We start from the raw sequence: 17,394 nt of genomic DNA on the forward strand, positions 1-17,394 counted from the left end.
CTGAATTAGCTAATGGCAAAGCCACACTAAGATCTAGTGACAAATCTCCATAGTACTTACTGACTTACTCTTGTGTAAAGTAAGATAACCTTAAAAAAAAAAACTTTTAAAGATTTTTTTCTTTTTTTTGGTACCAGGAATCAAACTTGGGACCTTGCGCTTGAGAGGCAGGCAATGGAACCACTGAGCTAAATCCTCGGCTAAAGATTTCATTTTGAGGACAGCTATTTGCAAAGTTTTTTTCAATCTACATATTTCACCAGGGCAGAATGAAGATGCGGATAGGTGGTGAGAAGATCTGGGCACTCTGTAAGTTTTCCCTAAGTGTTTTCAAAGTCTTGGCTTCCGTACCCCAAATCTAATGATGAAGTGACCCAAGACTTAAACTCTAAGATTGATAAGCAGAACCTTTCATGTCAATGGCTATGTGTGTGGACAGAAACTACAAGAAGATATAATAAGACAGTTTTTGAAATTAGTTCTGATCAAGTGAGGAAATAAAGTTAATAAAAAAGGCATTTTATAGTAAGAAATAAAGTAACTATCTTATTTTGATGAGATACTTCCAGAAAATTATCCAACAATGACAGTTATTCTTCAGAATGTTAAAAATATGCAAGCTTAACAATAATTACAGGTTCAAGGATGACAGTAATAAAGTTACTGAGGAGAAACTTTAGGTTGATCCAGATGTGGAAAACAGACACAATATGAGATGGAAAATATTAGTCTCATTTTAGAAATGAATAAAGAGATTGGAGAGGTTCTGTGACTTGATCATTGTCACATACCTAGTAAATAGCAGAAGCATGATCCACAGCCCTGTCCACCCTATTGGCATTTTCTGTGACATTTTGTGACAGTTTTCTGTTACTTGTTACCGCCACCCATTCGTCCTTGCCATAACCTGGTCACCTGAGCTTTCCCATCTTCCCCTTCCTGGCTTCTTATCCACCTGAATGACTAATTTTAGCACTTCCTCAAAAGTTAGGTCTTCAATAAAAATATAACTCATCAGCATTTCTGATCAGTATTTCTTTAAGCTTTGTTTTGAACTTCAGATCTTTGCTATAACAACATTCTTTCAGAATGCTATACAGAAATATTATTTTCAAAACAATCATTTGAGGGTTGTCATAAAAATGTTGTATTAAGAGACCGATAAAGAGATGTGTAACTCGGGAAAGGATGCTTCTACTGTACTGTCAACTCCTACTGATAAATATGGGATTCTGCAAGAACATTGTTAAAACTAGTTGGTATGGGACATTAATTTATGCATATAACAGTAAGATCAAGAAATTAAATTTTTGGTACTTCAATATTGAATTAAAATTTACATACTAAGTTTGAAAACTTAAAATGTAAATGATAGTTATATATTCGTTGATATGTCCATAATATTTATCAAAAAATATATGTAATAATCAAACTATTTGAGTTTACAAGATGCTTATTGAGCAAACTGCCATCTGTGATTCATAATCAATTCTTCTACATTTTTAACTCAAAGAGAATTATATAACATTAGGAAATTTTAATTTTCCAAATGTATTCAGAAAAAATTAATCACATTTATCTTCCAGATGAAAAATACCGTTGCATAATTCATTGGCCACAAATGAACTCCCTACTTGTAAGCGAGTAGTCAACAACTGCATGACCATCTGTAGAGGTGGCACTGTCCATTCATAACCACTCTCTCCTCATGTGACGAGTGTGAAGAAGAAGGGGCAAAGGAGTCACTTTTCACTGTTTCACTGACTCTTGGTGTTTTCATTGTATGTTAAATGCCTGACTTCATTTTTACAACCAAAATAAAAACAGTAATTTTGGAAGGTAATTGTATGTTCCTGGTAGCAGATATTAGCAACTTCCAACAAGATCTCTAGGGATAATTCACAGTGCTGAACAATGCTTTAGAAAAACATTTATTTGCCTGCTGATTAGAACATCAAAGGATCACTGTGAATTATGTTAATATAACAGTTTAAAGATCTAAGTATGGATGTAGTCTCAGCACTCTGTGAATGATTTTATCCTAGTCCATCATTGGCAATAATTGTACATGTTGCTGTGGGAACCTGCAATTCTTCTGCTGCAAACTTTAAGACTGTTGTGAAAGTTGTACTTTCAGGAATACTGAATACTTTGTATGGCGGCTATAGGTGCGACGCCAGTGTGCTCTTTTTTCTTTTTTTAAAAAATTCTTTTATTGGTACATTTTAGGTATACAACACATTTATATTTCTTACTGGGAACTTGTACCTTTATATGATGCATCTTGGTTCTTATTTTTTCCCCATTCCTAGGCCTCCCTTCACCCCCTCCACCCTTCCTGATTTACAAAGACTTTGTTTCCAAATCTCATAATTTTTCCTTTCCCTTCTTTCCTTTCCCCTGCCCCTGCCCCTCCCACTTCCCCTACCCCTTTGAAACTTTTCTTCCTATTTTGCATTATCAATTATTCATTCTAATCATTGGTACATTTTAGGTATACAATATAATGACATTCATCATTGGAAATTTGCACCTTTACATAATCTCTCTTGGTTCTTATTTTTCCCCCTTCCCTTGCCCTCCCTTCAACCCCTCCATTCCTCCCTATTTGCAAAGACTTTGTTTCCATTTTTCCATTTTCTCGTATTCCATTCCCTTCTTTCCTTTCCCCTATCCCTCCCACTTCTCTTTCCCCTTTGCCCCTTTTCTTCCTATTTCACATTATCTATTATACCTTTTAGTCCTTATTTACACTTTCAGTTTCTCACACTAGAGAAACAATTCGGTATTTATACATGTGTGTCCTATTTATTTCACTTAAGAGTATCGCCTCAATATGCATCCATTTAGCTATAAATATCTCTAGTTTCTCATTCTCTATGGCTGAGTGGTACTCCATTTTATAAAAAAACCACATTTTCTTGATCCAGTCTCCAGTTGATGGGCATATGGGCTGATTCCAAGTTTTAGCTATTACAAACTGTGCTGCTATGTGCACATATATCACTGTGGTATGATTCTTTTAATTCTTTGGGAGAAGATACTCAGCAGGGGAATAGCTGGATCAAATGGGACTTCCAGTCCTAGTTCTTTGAGGTATCTCCATACTGATTTCCACAGTGCTTGCACCAGTCTACACTCCCACCAGCAGTGGAGAAGGGTTCCTCTTTCCCCACAGCCTCACCAGCATTTGTTATTGGTTGATTTCATGATAGCAGCCATTCTTTCTGCAGTGAGGTGGAATCTCAGTGTTGTTTTCATTTGCATCTCTCGAATGACCAGTGATGGTGAACATTTTTTCATGTATTTATTTGCTATTTCTAGTTCTTTGTCTGAGAAATATCTGTTCATTTCACATGCCCATTTTCAGACTGGGTCTTTAAATTTGGGAGGTCTGATCTTTTTAAGTTCATTATAGATTCAAGGTAGTAGGCCTTTGTCTGAGGAACAGCAGGTGAAGATTTTTTCCCACATTGTGGGTTGTCTCTTCACACTGCTGGTGGTTTCTCTTGCTGTGCAGAAGCTTTTTAGTAAGACGAGATCCCACTTGTTGATTGTGCTAGTTCACGGGCAACTGAGGTTTTGTTCATAAAATCTTTTCCTACACCAATGTCTTCAAGAGTTCTACCTAACCTCTGTTCCAGCTGGTTCAGGGTTTCTATTTTAATATTTAGATCTTTAATCCATTTCTATTTTAGTTTAGTGCATGGTGAGAGATATAGGTGTAGTTTCAATCTTTGGCAAGTTGAAACCTAATTTTTCCAGCACCATTTATTAAAGAGGCTATCTTTCCTCCAATGAGGGTGTTTGGCTCCTTTATCAAAGATGAGATAACTGAGTGTATCTGGAATTCTTTCTGCATCTTCTAATCTGTTCCACTGGTCCTCAGGTCTGTTTCTTTGCCAATACCATGCTGTTTTTATCACAGTAGCTTTGTAGTACAGTTTCAAGTTGGAGATTATGATACCCCCTGCCATGTCTCTGCTACCTAGAATTGCTTTTGCTATTCTAGGTCTCTTCTTGTTGCAAATGAATTTTTGGATTGTTTTCTCAAGGTCTATGAAGTATGCTGCTGGGATCTCAATTGGAATTGCCTTAAATCTATATAGCAGTTTTGGAAGTATGGCCATTTTCACTATATTGATCCTTCCTACCCAGGAGCAGGGGATGTCTGTCCATTTTCTGATATCATCTTCAATCTCTCTTTTCAGAGTGCCATAGTTTTCAGAGAAGAGGTCTTTGATTTCTTTCGTTAGGTTGATTCCTAGGTATTTCAGTTTTGTGGATGGTACTGTGAAAGGAATTATTTGCCTTATATCTCTCTCAGTGAATCTGTCGTTCGTGTAGAGGAAAGCTATTGATTTTTGTGTGTTGACCTTGTAACCAGCTACTTGACTGAATTTGGTTATTAAGTCTAGAAGACTTTTGATGGAGTTCCTGGGGTCTTCTATATAGAGTATCATGTCATCTGCAAATAATGACAGTTTGACTTCTTCATTTCCTATCTTTATTCCTTTTATTTCTTTCTCTTGTCTAATTGCCACGGCTAATGTTTCCAGAACTATATTGAACAAGAGTGGTGATAGTGGACATCCTTGTCTTGTTCCTGATTTTAGTGTGAAGGATTTCAGTTTTTGACCATTTAGTATGATATTGGCTGTTGGTTTTTCATAGATGACTTTTATCAGTTTGAGGTAGAGACCATCTATTCCAATTTTTTGTAGGTGTTTTATCATAAATGCATGCTGGATTTTGTCAAATGCTTTTTCTGCATCTATGGAGATAATCATATGGTTTTTGTCCTTGGCTCTATTGATATAGTGTATTACACTGATTGATCTGCATATACTGAACCATCCCTGCATCCCTGGGATGAATCCCACTTGATCAGGATGTATGATCTTCTTGATGATCTTCTGCATTCTATTTGCCAGTATCTTAGTAAGGATTTTTGCATCTATGTTCATTAGTGAGATTGGCCTATAGTTCTCTTTTTCAGTTGGGTTTTTCTCTGCTTTGGGGATCAAGGTGATGCTGGCTTCCAGGAATGAATTTGGGAGTATTGCTTCCCTTTCAATTTCATTGAAGAGTTTAAACAGTAGTGGCAGCAGTTCCTCTCTAAATGTCTTGTAGAATTGAGCAGTGAAGCCATCAGGACCCGGGCTTTTCTATGTTGGTTAAGTTTTTAATTACATTTTCAATTTCATTGGTTGATACAGGGTTGTTCACAATTTTTAGTTCTTCTTCATTTAACTTTGGTAATTCATATGTATCTAGGAATCTGTCCATTTCTTCTGTGTCTTCCATCTTATTGGCAAATAGGTTCTGGAAGTAGGTATTGATGATCCTCTGGATTTATGCTGGGTCCATTGTAATTTCACCCTTTTTATTCCTAATTGCATGGATTTGGGCTTTTTCTTTCTTTTTTCTGATAAGGCTGGCTAAGGCTTTGTCAATTTTGTTGATTCTTTTGAAGAACCAACTCTTGGATTCATTGATTTTTTTGTATTGTTCTCTTAGTCTCCATTGCATTGATTTCTCCTCTGATCTTTATAATTTCCTCCCTTGTATGAGCTTTGGGGTTGTCCTGCTCTTCTTTTTCTAGAAGCTTGAGGTGCAGCATCAGGTTGTTTAATTGGGCTCATTCTGTTTTTCTAATGATTATTCACTGCTGTGAATTTCCCTCGTGAGACTGCTTTCATTGTGTCCCATAGATTCCGATATGTTGTATTGTCCTTGTCATTTAATTGAAGGAACTGTCTGATTTCTTCTTTAATTTCCTCTGTGACTCATTGGTTATCCAGAAGTGTGTTGTTCAATTTCCACATGTTTATGAAATTTTTCCTCTTTCTTTTCCTATGGATCTGCAATTTCATTGCACTATGGTCTGATAATATACAGGGAATAACTTCAATTCCTTTGCACTTAAACATGTTCTATGAGCGAGGATGTGGTGGTCTATTTTGGAGAACGACCCATGTGCAGCTGAGAAGAGTGTGTATTCTGATTTTGTGGGGTGAAACACTCTGTAAACATCTGTTAAGTTCATTTGTTCAAGAGTTCGATTGAGTTCTAGTATTTCATTACTTTATTTTTTGTCTAGTTGATCTTATCTATTTGTGACAGCGGGGTATTGACGTCCCCCACTAAAATTGTATTAGTGCATATATGACTTTTCATGTCCGTTAGTATTTGTTTTATATAGTTGGGTGCACTAGTGTTTGGTGCATAGATATTTATGACTGTCACCTCTTCCTCTTGGAGTGTTCCCTTTATAAGGATGTAGTGTCTTTCTTTGTCTCTCTTAATCAGAGACAAATGTTGCCTTGAAATCTGCTTGATCTGCAAAGAGGATAGCTACTCCTGCTTTTTCTCAGGTTCTTGTCACATGGAGCATAATTTTCCACCCTTTAACCTTCAGTCTATGAGTTTCATTTTGAGTTGTGTTTCTTGTATCCAGCATATTGTTGGATCTTGTTTCTTGACCCATTCTGCCAGTCTATTTCGATTGGTGAATTGAGACCATTAACACTGATGATTATAACTCATACATATTGACTTATCATTGTCATGACTTTTTCTTTTTGTTGGATTCTCCCCCTTTACATTTAATATCTTGTCACACGTTCATTCTGCTGTGCTTCCTGGGGCTGTGATCCTCAATGTCTGCTCCTAGGATATTGTGTAAAATTCTTTGGAGTGCTGGTTTGGTATTCATGAAGTTCCTAAGGTGCTCTTTGTCATGAAAGTATCTTATTTCTCCATCCATTTTGAAAGATAGTTTTGCAGAGTACATCAATCTGGGTTGGAGGCTGTTTTCCTTTAGGGCTTGGAATATGTCACTGCAAGGTCTTCTTGCCTTGATGGTTTGTGTAGAAGTCTGCTGTGATTCTGATGGGCTTTCCTTTGTATGTGATTTGTTTCTTTTCTCTAACTGCTTGTAGAACTTTGTTCTGTTGAGTTTCTGTAATCTTAACAATTATATGTCTATGTGTAGATTTTTTTTTTTGATCAAGGCTATTTGGAGTCCTATATGCCTCACTTATCTGTATGTCAAGTTCTCTTCCCCTGTTTGGGAAGTTTTCTGTCATTATTTCTGTGAACAGTTTTTTTATGTCATCTGCACTCTCTCCTGTTTCTTCACTGACTCCAATCAGTCTTATATTATTCTTCTTTGCATCGTCTAGCAGCTGCTGGATTGATTTCTCATGTTCCCTTACAATTTTAAAGCAATTTTTCTTTTCCTGGTCACTAATTGCAATCTTTTCTTTTATATATGAAATTCTGTCCTCACATCGGCTCATTCTGCTGGGTAGACTTTCAATGGAGTTTTTGATCTCCTGGAAATCTATTTGCATCTGTTTTATGGATTCCATTTGTTTCCTATGTTGGGATTCCATCATGTTGCTCAGCTTCTCTCTAGATTTATTAATCATGTCTTCCACTACAAGCACAATCTCTGCTGTTATCTGAGAAATTATTTCTGATTTCATTTTTTCCAGATCCTCTTTTGTTGCCAGTTCAGGGAGTCCAGGTGGTTGAGTATCAGAGTGTTCCATCTCATTTCCTTTTGGGGGTTATTGTAGGTGATCTGGAAGTCTGGTTTTGAGACTTGTTTATGTGTTTTCTCGTTTCGACCTGAGGGGGGGTTCCTGTTGGCACCAGTGCGGCTCACCTCTGAGCTGGGAGTGGTGGGACAGCGGCTCAGAAGCCCCTTTCTCTGGGCTCGGAGTGGCAGGACAGATGGCAGCCCAGAAGCCTCTTCCTCTGGCCCTGGAATGGCGGGATGGATGGTGACTTGCAAGCCCCTTCCTCTGGGCTGGGAGTGGTGGAATGGACGGTGGCCTGGAAGTCCCTTCCCCTGGGCCAGGAGCAGTGGGACTGACAGCAGCCTGGAAGCCCCTACCTCTGGGTTGGGAGCAGTGGGACAGATGGCGGCTAGCAAGCCCCTTCTTTCTGACTGGGTGTGGTGGGATGGATGGTGGCCTGGAAGCCCCTTCCTCCTGTCTGGGAGTGGCAGGAAGGATGGTGGCCTGGTAGCCCCTTTCTCTGGGCCAGGAGCGGTGGGACAGACCATGATCTTAAAGGAAATCTATTACATTGGTGCATCTGGCCTGGACAGACAGGTCACCCAACTCAGCCGAGCTGCCCACCCTGACTGTTTTAGTGTGAGGAAAATGGACAAAGAGGGTGAAAAAGTAGCAGCACAGAGAGTATTCAGGCTACCACAATCATCAGCCAAACTGATGACAATGAAGGTGGAAAGAATACAAAGATGTAGTACAAATCTGACCTAGCAATGGGTTGGAAGGAGGGTTGAAAAAAGAGTCAGATCAAGGAAGAATTCTATGTCTTAGCAATGAGCAGAAGGTATGGACTTTGAGATGAAGGAGAAACAAGCTTTATTCTTGTTTCTCTTGGTAAAGGTTCATTAGGGATCAAGAGCTCTCTTTTGGACATGTTAATCTTGAAACACCTAAGAGGAGAAAGAACAGGCAGTTGAATATTCAAGTATGGAGTTCAACAAAGATATCAAGAACAAAGGAACAAATGCGGAATCATTTTTATATCACTGCCCGAGCAGTGAATGTATGTATGGAAGAAAAAGAAGCTTAAAATGGGACGCCCCATCATTTATAGTGGGCAGGCAGAGGGGGAAAAAAGGCTAGAGAAAAGAAATCAGTAGAGCAGGTATGTCACAGAAGCCAAAGGAAAGAAATGTTTTCACAAGAAGATTGTAATGAATGCCCCTGAATGGTTGAATAGGACAAAGACAGATGATACCTGACAGAGGGATGAGTCTAGAGGTAACTGTCACAAAAACAGTTTAAGTGGAATAGAGGGCATAAAACCCCAAGACAGAGGAGTTGGAAACTTCACTAGAGTGCCTGAGAAGGGAATGGGAAATGTAGTAAAGAGTGAATACAGAGAATTCCTTTGATCAGTTTTGTTGGGAATAGGAGTAAAAAAAAAAAAATGAGCAGGGAAGTTTATTTAACTGGTTAACATTAGAAGATACATGCAGATGAAAATAATTTCAAATTTTAATTCAAACAATTTCTTTTTCTTGCAGTGTGAAGAATCTAATGCAGGGCCTCACTCATGCTGATCTCACATTTGCGTAGTATTTGATTTTCTGATTTTTAAGATTTATATACAATAAAAAGAATTCACCTTTATGTTTTTCATGAGATAAATCTTATTTTGTTCACAAGATACAAATTAATGTAAGGTAGGTAATATCAACAAAGTTCTTACCTCTCTAGTTTGATGTTCGCTGACAGGCTGAAATCGAGGTACAAACTTAAGCTGCTGTTCCAGTTTCTGTATTTCCTGTTGGAATACATCTCTCTCATGTTCTCTATCAATGGCTTGCTCCTGAAATTTAATAATAATAACAATAAGTGAAGAAACAATATTTATCGAACTCATTATTTACCTTATTTCCCTTTTGTTAAAGATTAGTCCTGTTTGAAGATGAAGAACTGATGACCACAGAATACTCTGAACCACAAAAGTTTAAAAAGAAAACATTTTTTGGGGGGGTTGTGTTATGTATCTTCTCAGGGCTCTTCAGCAAAAACTTAAGTGTTTAAAAACTATTTCAAGTATATTTTTTAAATTCACGTTATGTTAAATCAGAAGGAAAAAAATTCTTAAATGAATTCACCTTTTTGCACAAAGGAAAAATCCTAGTGTTAATTTAGTCATTAAAATAAGTGTAAAAATTGTCTCATAAATCTATTTCTTTAATCCTAATCTAAGTTTCATACCTAACATTAGAAAATGTATAAGAATGTGACATTCTGATGTGTGAACAGAACATCAGACTTATATGAAATTCTAAAGAAAAAAATCTGTGAGATTACAGATTTAACATTGTTTGGTGAAAGTCATAAATGGCATTATGCCAACTGCTCTAGTTCCACTTCCAAGCACCACTATGGTTACCTATGTGTACTTTTTGTAGGGGGAAGCAGTGGTGCCAATCAGCTCTTACAATTCTCATTTGTTTTGGTATTAGTTAAATGAAAGACTAGGATATGCTTAACTCTGAATTTGGAAAGAGCAGTGGGGCTTATTCATAGCTTCGTGTTCTACTTTTTTGTTTTTGTATGTGTTGCTGATTGAACCCAGGACCTCGTGCATGTACTCTACCATGGAGCTACATTCTTGATTGTACTACTTTTAATTCTAATTGTGGTACAATATAAATTATTGGAATTTTTAATGAGATTAGTACTCATTTACAGGGGACTCCTGCAGTGGGTTCCCATCTCCTGCTCAGTGCTACAATGCATGGCAAGAAGACATAGAGGAACAGTTAGAGACATATACACAGGGAGCCAGGATGACCAGTGCTTAAGCAGTTACAGGCTTGAACAAGCAAAGGCCTTGAACACCCACAGCTACGGATATTTATTAGTGACATCATAGTTACACTGAGGTAAAGGGGCTAAGTGAGAGGACCCGTAGCTGGTAATGGACACATTACTGATACAGGCAAGGCTTGTAACAGAAAAGACAAAGCATTCTTGAATTAGGAACAGAACAGAAAAAATATGGGTTGTGATTAATAATTAATCTTGTCCTTTTAGTAAAGGTTTTAACTCTGGGAACAGGATTTGGGTGCAAGTCACTCTGACCTCAGCACATAGGCTTTGGCCAGTTTCACTTTTACAAACAAGCCAATTGTGGGGTTAACTCTTTACAGTCTGTACTGCTTACAGCCTGCTTTGGCCGTAAGTGGGGTAGTTCCCCACCCTTGTTGATTATTGTACAATACAAATATGGGTGAAAATAAGTCACTCAGGAGTCCCCATAATTTAAAATTCCCAGCCTTGAACAGCAGTAAGTAGCATTCCTTTGAGAAAAATCAATATTCAAGTTGAGAATACTTACATCTAAAAATTTTCTCATTTTTTCTAACTGCTTTTCCAGTGCTTGGTTTTGCTGTCTTAAATCCATTAGTTCAGCATTTTTCTCTTGTTCCAGCTCTATAAACCTACTGACTTGTTCCTCAACATCTATTTCTAGAGCTTTCACTTGCTTTTGAAGGTCATCGTGTACTTTTTCTGCTTGACACTGTACTTCTAGCTTTTCCTTCATTAGTTTTTCTGTCTCTTGTAGTAACTCTGTTTACAAATGTGAAAACAGACCAAGGTAAACATAATTAATGATGTTATAAAATCACCCATAACTATATTTAAATTTTACCTTCATAAAATAAAGGCTGACACTTATTTTAAATACATATTAAAAAGTGAGTATTGTCTTACACAAGTCTCAAGATTATCTCACGTCTACATAAGTAAGCTAAGTATTGATACAGAATTAACCAAAAAGTATGTTCTGTCACAAAAATTAACAATTGTGTAAAAACAACATAGTACATGACCAAAAAAATCTACTTTCACCATCAGGGAAGGTACAAAGTCCAATTAAATTCAAGCATAGAAAAAAAATCACCATTTTCTTTACCTCAGGCAAAATTTTTCCATTCTAAGCCCATAGTTACTTGTATATGCATATATAATACACAAAGATCAAATGCTGTACCATAGCAGAATTTCCTGTTATATTTACTCCTTATCAGATTCATACTCCAGAGATGCTTTTGCATGCTCACATGCAGGTGGATCAAGGGAAAATTGACATGTGTAAGGGGCAGAGACGTTGTCGCTAAGGAGCAGACTATGGGCTCCAAAGCTCCAAAGCTCAGAAGCCTTTTCTCCTATGTGACATTTAATACGACATTCTTCACTTTTCTTAGACGTAAAATGAGAGTATTGTTACCAATCTCTTAGAATGATTTTGGGAATCAAATGAATTACAATATGTAAAGAATAGTGACAAACACAAAGTAAATGATACTGTTATTAACATAATAATAAAGCATAGGGAAAATAAAATAATCTTTTAATGAAGTAAATGGAAATAACTTATTCTACAATCTTCATGGTATACTAACTGATGTGTTTACAGTATACTCAAGACTAAAAATCTGCAGAAAGCATCTTTCTTTTTAAAACAATAGTGCTACTGGATGGTAATATAAAAATAAATCAGTCAGAAAGCCTGTTATTAAATTTCACTGAATCTTTTGCTACCACAATCTTCCTGATTTTTGAAGGAGCATTTTGAAAAGCTATAGATGAGTTTAATGTACTTATAAAAGAAAATTTTTTTTAAAAACTCAACATTGTCTTTTAAAAAATCTTTTAAGCTCTGTACAAAACTAGATACAACAAAATGATGGTTACTATGAAACTCAATTTCAAGCAAAAATGTGTGTTTTTATTGTAAAATAAGTTGTTTTGTTGTTGTTAAAGAGAAAAACTGTTAAGTATGAAACACAACAGCAAAACTGCAAAATTAGAGATGTTAGTTGGCTGAAAATCCCAGAGTCACCCAAATTTTGAACTTTAAGTCTACCACCCCAAAACAGTCCATGCAACTGTATACACACACACACACACACACACACACACACACACACACACACACACACCTGCTCCAGGTGCTGCATCGACTGCAGCATCTACTAGTCCTATGAGAATAGAAAAGACAGACATAACAAAAACATAATTATGTCATTTCTTACAACAATGCTTTATGGACACATGTATTAGAAGCAAAAGTTGAAGTCACTGTTTATCATTCTTAGTAATATTTGAGAAGTTCTAGTATTTCTTGAATATTTTGTACTAATTTGTATTTATCCCACACTAAAAATTCCAACCCTAAATCTGTGTTAAAAACTCACCAGAAAAAACTTCAGCATATTACAAAAATGTATACTATATTTCTAAATAGATAAAATGAAATTAAAGACATTTATAATTTCCACTGCATGTGTAATATAAAAATGAGAGGACATGATAAACAGGATTTAAAGTTCCACTGTTTCAGAAAGTGATATCATTGAACAAGCTTTAACTTCAAGATGTTACTTAATTTCTGTTAAGGAAAAATTAAAGTTTATTTGAAAATTTAAATATTATTTGAATGCTTACTTAGATTAGAGTAGAGGTCAGCTGCTTGTAGCAGCAAATGGCCCTTTCAAACTATTTTGCTTGGAGGCCCAAGGGCCCCATACCTGCTTTCTACTGGCACCAGATCATTGTTCTTAAATTATTTAATTCAACAATATATTTTTGTTGCCTCTCTGCTATTAAAAGAACTAAACCTCACACAATTTGTAAAATGTTCTACCTTACTATTTGTACCTTTATCCTGAGGCAGAGATTTGGGGATAAAGAAGTATCTTTTTTCTTTCTTTCTTTTTTTTTTTAACACCTAATACCTGCCAAAAGTAAAAAAAACCCAAAAAACAAAAAAACAAAATCCCCTAGAGATCCTGATTCCACATGCTTGACTAATAATTTTTCAAGTTCCTACGTAAAATACACAAAAATGGTTCTGAAAGAGGAAAAAAAGTTTAAATAATATAAATAAAAGAGGAATGTTTTACACAGTCTAAAAATACATACGCTGTTCAACTGGGCCTGCCTCTGCTTTCATAGCCTCCTTCTGTCTTGACAGTAATTCTCTTTCTTCCTGGATCTGCTGTTGCTCTGCTTCCAATTCTTGCAATCTATTACCTGCACACAACAACTCCTGTTCAAGACGATCTATTATATCAGTTTTTTCCTGAATTTGCCTTTCAAAAAGAGTTTTTTCATCTGCATAACCATCAATGACACCTGTAAAATTATCAAGGAATGAAATTACTTAATTTGAATTTACCATTAGGTTTTTATATAAATAAAAGATGTACTATTAACAAAACTTTAAATCATTCTGACCTATTAAAAAGTTTTGAATTTGCTGCAAGTATTAACCTTTGATATGTTCAGCACTGTCTTTTTCTTGTTTACCACTGTGCATCAATACAAAATTTCTCTAAACTTCTAGTACTGTACTTTCCTATACTAAGATATCATATTATGCGTGTTTAACTCACTATGAAACAGAAATAGGATCTTGGAAAGCTTAACGTAAATCAGATACTTCTGAATTGAAATCACATTTTAAATACATTAGAGAGCTAATACATTGGAGAATAATACTTTAAATAATTCCAGGCCAATATCCTCAACAACCTGAAAGAACAGAAAAAGCCTGAGGTGTCAAAGGGTAAAACCTAGTTACCATTTAGTGGTTCTTTAAGCAAGAGTTGTCTTATTATGGTAGGATTATGGTACTCATTACCATCCATTTCTGTATTTTCTAAAATTTTACATATTTCCTGTAATTCTCTAAGTTCTTCCTTTAATACTGTGTGTGTAGTTTTAAAAACTGCTTGCAGGGGCCCGAGTTCAATCCCCGGTACCCTCCCCCCCCCCCCCCAAAATGCTTGCAGGAACTCTGAAGACAAACTATAAGCACTTTTCAATGGCTGCTCTCTAAATTAAGAGTGTTTTCAAATCTGGCTGTACATCCAAATTTCTATTATAAGATTGAAATTTCTCCAATCTCAGTTGCCAAAGATAAGGTGATTACCTTCAGCCTTATTGAGCTCCACAGCCAGCTGTTCTCTGGCCCTGGACTCCTCATGAAGACGTTCTCGCAGTTCTTCTTGACACTTGAGGAATTCTGTTGTTTCTTGTTTCTGTCTAAATGACTCACGCATCAACTCTGTCTGTGTAACTTTCGCATGTTCAAGCTAAACCAGGAGGGAAAGAGCACATGAAGGATGATAAGGTGTTACCAGTGTCATTTTCAATTAAAGCTTAAAAAAAGATTTAAAATAAAAATATACTATTAAATGATGTCACTTAACTAGTTCTAACGCCTGTTAATTCTAGTAGGAAGGATAAGTCACAGTACACGAGTAGATTAGCTGTATGTCACTTCTGATAAATACTCTAGTTTATGGGACAAAAGAGTATGCTTCTTTGGGAAATAAATCAATAATTCAATGGATATGTATTCTGTGATGTAAAGGGAAGCAGAACATTAATGAAGCCCAGTATCTTTGTATTTGCTGAAAAATTTTATGTAATTACATGGTCTATGAAAAACTGTTTCTTTTCTATTTAACATTTATAGATTGTGACTCCTACAATGCTACAATGTTTGCTGTACTTTGTGAAGGACTATTAATATAATATAATGGTGGGCCGGGGATTTAGCTCAGTGGTTCCGCTGCCTGCCTCACAATCTCAAGGTCCCGAGTTCGATCTCCAGTACAAAAAAAACAACAAAAAAAACAAACATATATATATATGGTGCCAGTTAAAATCACAGTGCCACAAAAAGTGAAATTATATTAAAACCCATGTGCTTTATTTCTGTTCCCTTGCAAAAAAAATAAAGATTCTATATTCAGTTTATTTTCAAAATCTTATAAATACAGAACCATAAAAAACAGAGCCACCATAAAATGCTGTCATTGGCACAAATGGACTATATTCTTAAACTGTAGAATGGCAGTGCATACTGGAAGCCAAGGATCTCAATTAGGAGATAAGTGGATCACTGCTACTGAATCTGCTGTATGAAATTATAGAAAAGCACCGTTTCTGCCTTACTTATCTAGGTTTCTGAATATCATCACTTTTTTAATCTGTTTTTACTATAAGTATATGGGCAAAATCTGACCTCAAATGTTTCTAGTACTTAGTCCAAATAGTTTAAAAAGAAATAATTGTACATATTAACAAGCAAGTCTCATAAAAATTTGTAAATTTATATGTAAAGTACTATGTGCATCACAAAGACATTACTGCCATGTTTTAAGCTAAAAACATGATCAAATGTAGTGGTTTCTAGTCAGACATCAGTAATGTATTATAAAATTATGATAATACTTAAGAATGTTTTATTCTTTAAATACTTTTGCTCTTCATATCTAAGCAGTATTTACCATAACAAATAGATTTTGGAAAAAACAAACAAAAAAACAAATGGATTTTGGCTTTTATGGTCACTAAATCTATTTCCAAAATAATATGAAATTATTCTTGTTTCAACAGGATGTTTTAAATATCCTTTGGAAATAATACAAGGATAAATATATGACTCATCATGGAAAATTAAGCATAAATTTTAAATTATAAATTATTTCCTAAAATATCTATGAAAATGTTACCTACAAAAGAATAAAACTTATAAATAGTTTTATTTCAACTGGCAAAGTATTTTTCCTTTAAGTGTGGGTAATTAATATACATTAGTTTTTGCTATAAAAGAAACATGACCATAAAGTATGAAGTAACCTGTATATTACTACTCTCATGAACTGGCACAACTTATATTTATTTATTTTTTATAGCAGTTTGTCAATTTTTATTTATTTTAAAATTAATTTTATTGGTACATTTCAGATATACATAATGATAACATTCATCATAGGAAATGTGTACAACTTCTACTTAATTGCTTCTACATACACATGTAATTATTTCTGTATACAATGGTTAAGTAGTGAATACATGAAATCTAAAAGAGCTCAAAGCTATAACAAAATTTTTTCCCATTTCCAAATTTACTATAGAAATTTAATGAAGTATTTACAACATGATACATATATACTTCAGGCAAGTAAATTAAGCCTTTGTTTCTGTGTTCTATTCCACAAGATCTAAACGAGCCTTTACAATGCATTTAAATATGTACGACAAAACTATAATAAATTTGGTTTTATAAAACAAAACAAAAAAATTGAAGTAGTCAAATACAGTACAGCTCACAATTATTTATGATAGTACATAGAATCTATACTTTACTTGGCTAAGAGCTCTCCAAATCTCTCTCATCCAGTCAGGATATGCTTTGGTCCTAACATTTACAAAAGCATTAAGTACATAAAAAAAAAATCTCAAATTCAGTAATTTAAAAAAGTATTCAGGAAACATTTACAGTACTGGTAAAGCTTTAGTGAATATTCTGTCACTTTAAAATGAAAGTTTTAGGAGAGGTAACAAAACAATTCTGAAAAACATCTGGCTTGTTAAATATTAGCTATTATAGATAGTTAAAGCCATAAGTGTCATAAAATGTGCTGAATAAGTTGTGAATCATTCACAACGATAAGTATCAAATGAACCTAAAAAACTAAATATGCAGGGATCTTTATGTTAAATACTCATTCTTGGCAGGTTTTATAAAATACATTTCACCTTAAAAGTGGGAAAAAAAAGGTATTTCTCTACAGGATTAGTAGGCAACTTAAAAACAGAAAATATGTTCCTCAAGGTGCTAAGAAAAATTTAGAAAATGTTTCCTTTTTCCTTGTCTGGAACTCCACCCAATATGACATGGGATTTGTAAACATGTCCTGACTGGCTCAAAGACAATTCACTTAGCTGCTTTAGGTATCACAATGCCTATTCTCTTAAATTTAATCATTTCATTTATATTTAGAAATGGTGTCATAAACATACAAAA

General features: G+C 35.2%; 2 protein-coding genes across 14 annotated transcripts in view; one reads left to right on the forward strand and one right to left on the reverse strand.

Moving 5' to 3' along the window:
* Positions 1-9,179, forward strand: part of Cyp51a1 (cytochrome P450 family 51 subfamily A member 1) — a 66,730-nt gene extending 57,551 nt beyond the window's left edge. For 9 of the 11 annotated variants that reach the window (XR_015448643.1, XR_015448645.1, XR_015448641.1 and 6 more), the window contains 2 exons: positions 138-309; positions 1,587-9,179. The gene's annotated coding sequence lies outside the window, so the exon portion shown is untranslated. The remainder of the gene's footprint in view (positions 1-137; positions 310-1,586) is intronic. The other 2 variants (XR_015448644.1, XR_015448648.1) reach the window with 2 other exon arrangements.
* Positions 1-17,394, reverse strand: part of LOC101723786 (A-kinase anchor protein 9) — a 62,872-nt gene that overhangs the window by 36,021 nt on the left and 9,457 nt on the right. For 2 of the 3 annotated variants that reach the window (XM_087204467.1, XM_087204465.1), the window contains exons 2-5: positions 14,506-14,668; positions 13,494-13,706; positions 10,903-11,135; positions 9,259-9,378 (exon numbers count right to left, since the gene is read on the reverse strand). In XM_087204467.1, the coding sequence (XP_087060593.1) occupies positions 9,259-9,378; positions 10,903-11,135; positions 13,494-13,706; positions 14,506-14,668 (729 nt within the window). Of the gene's footprint in view, positions 1-9,258; positions 9,379-10,902; positions 11,136-12,511; positions 12,551-13,493; positions 13,707-14,505; positions 14,669-17,394 lie in introns of all 3 variants that reach the window. The other variant, XM_087204464.1, reaches the window with a different exon arrangement.

The sequence above is a fragment of the Heterocephalus glaber genome, unplaced genomic scaffold (genome assembly GCF_053883595.1).
Source record: "Heterocephalus glaber isolate CG9 unplaced genomic scaffold, H.glaber_assembly_v1.0 deba00000546, whole genome shotgun sequence".
Lineage (NCBI taxonomy): Eukaryota > Metazoa > Chordata > Mammalia > Rodentia > Bathyergidae > Heterocephalus > Heterocephalus glaber.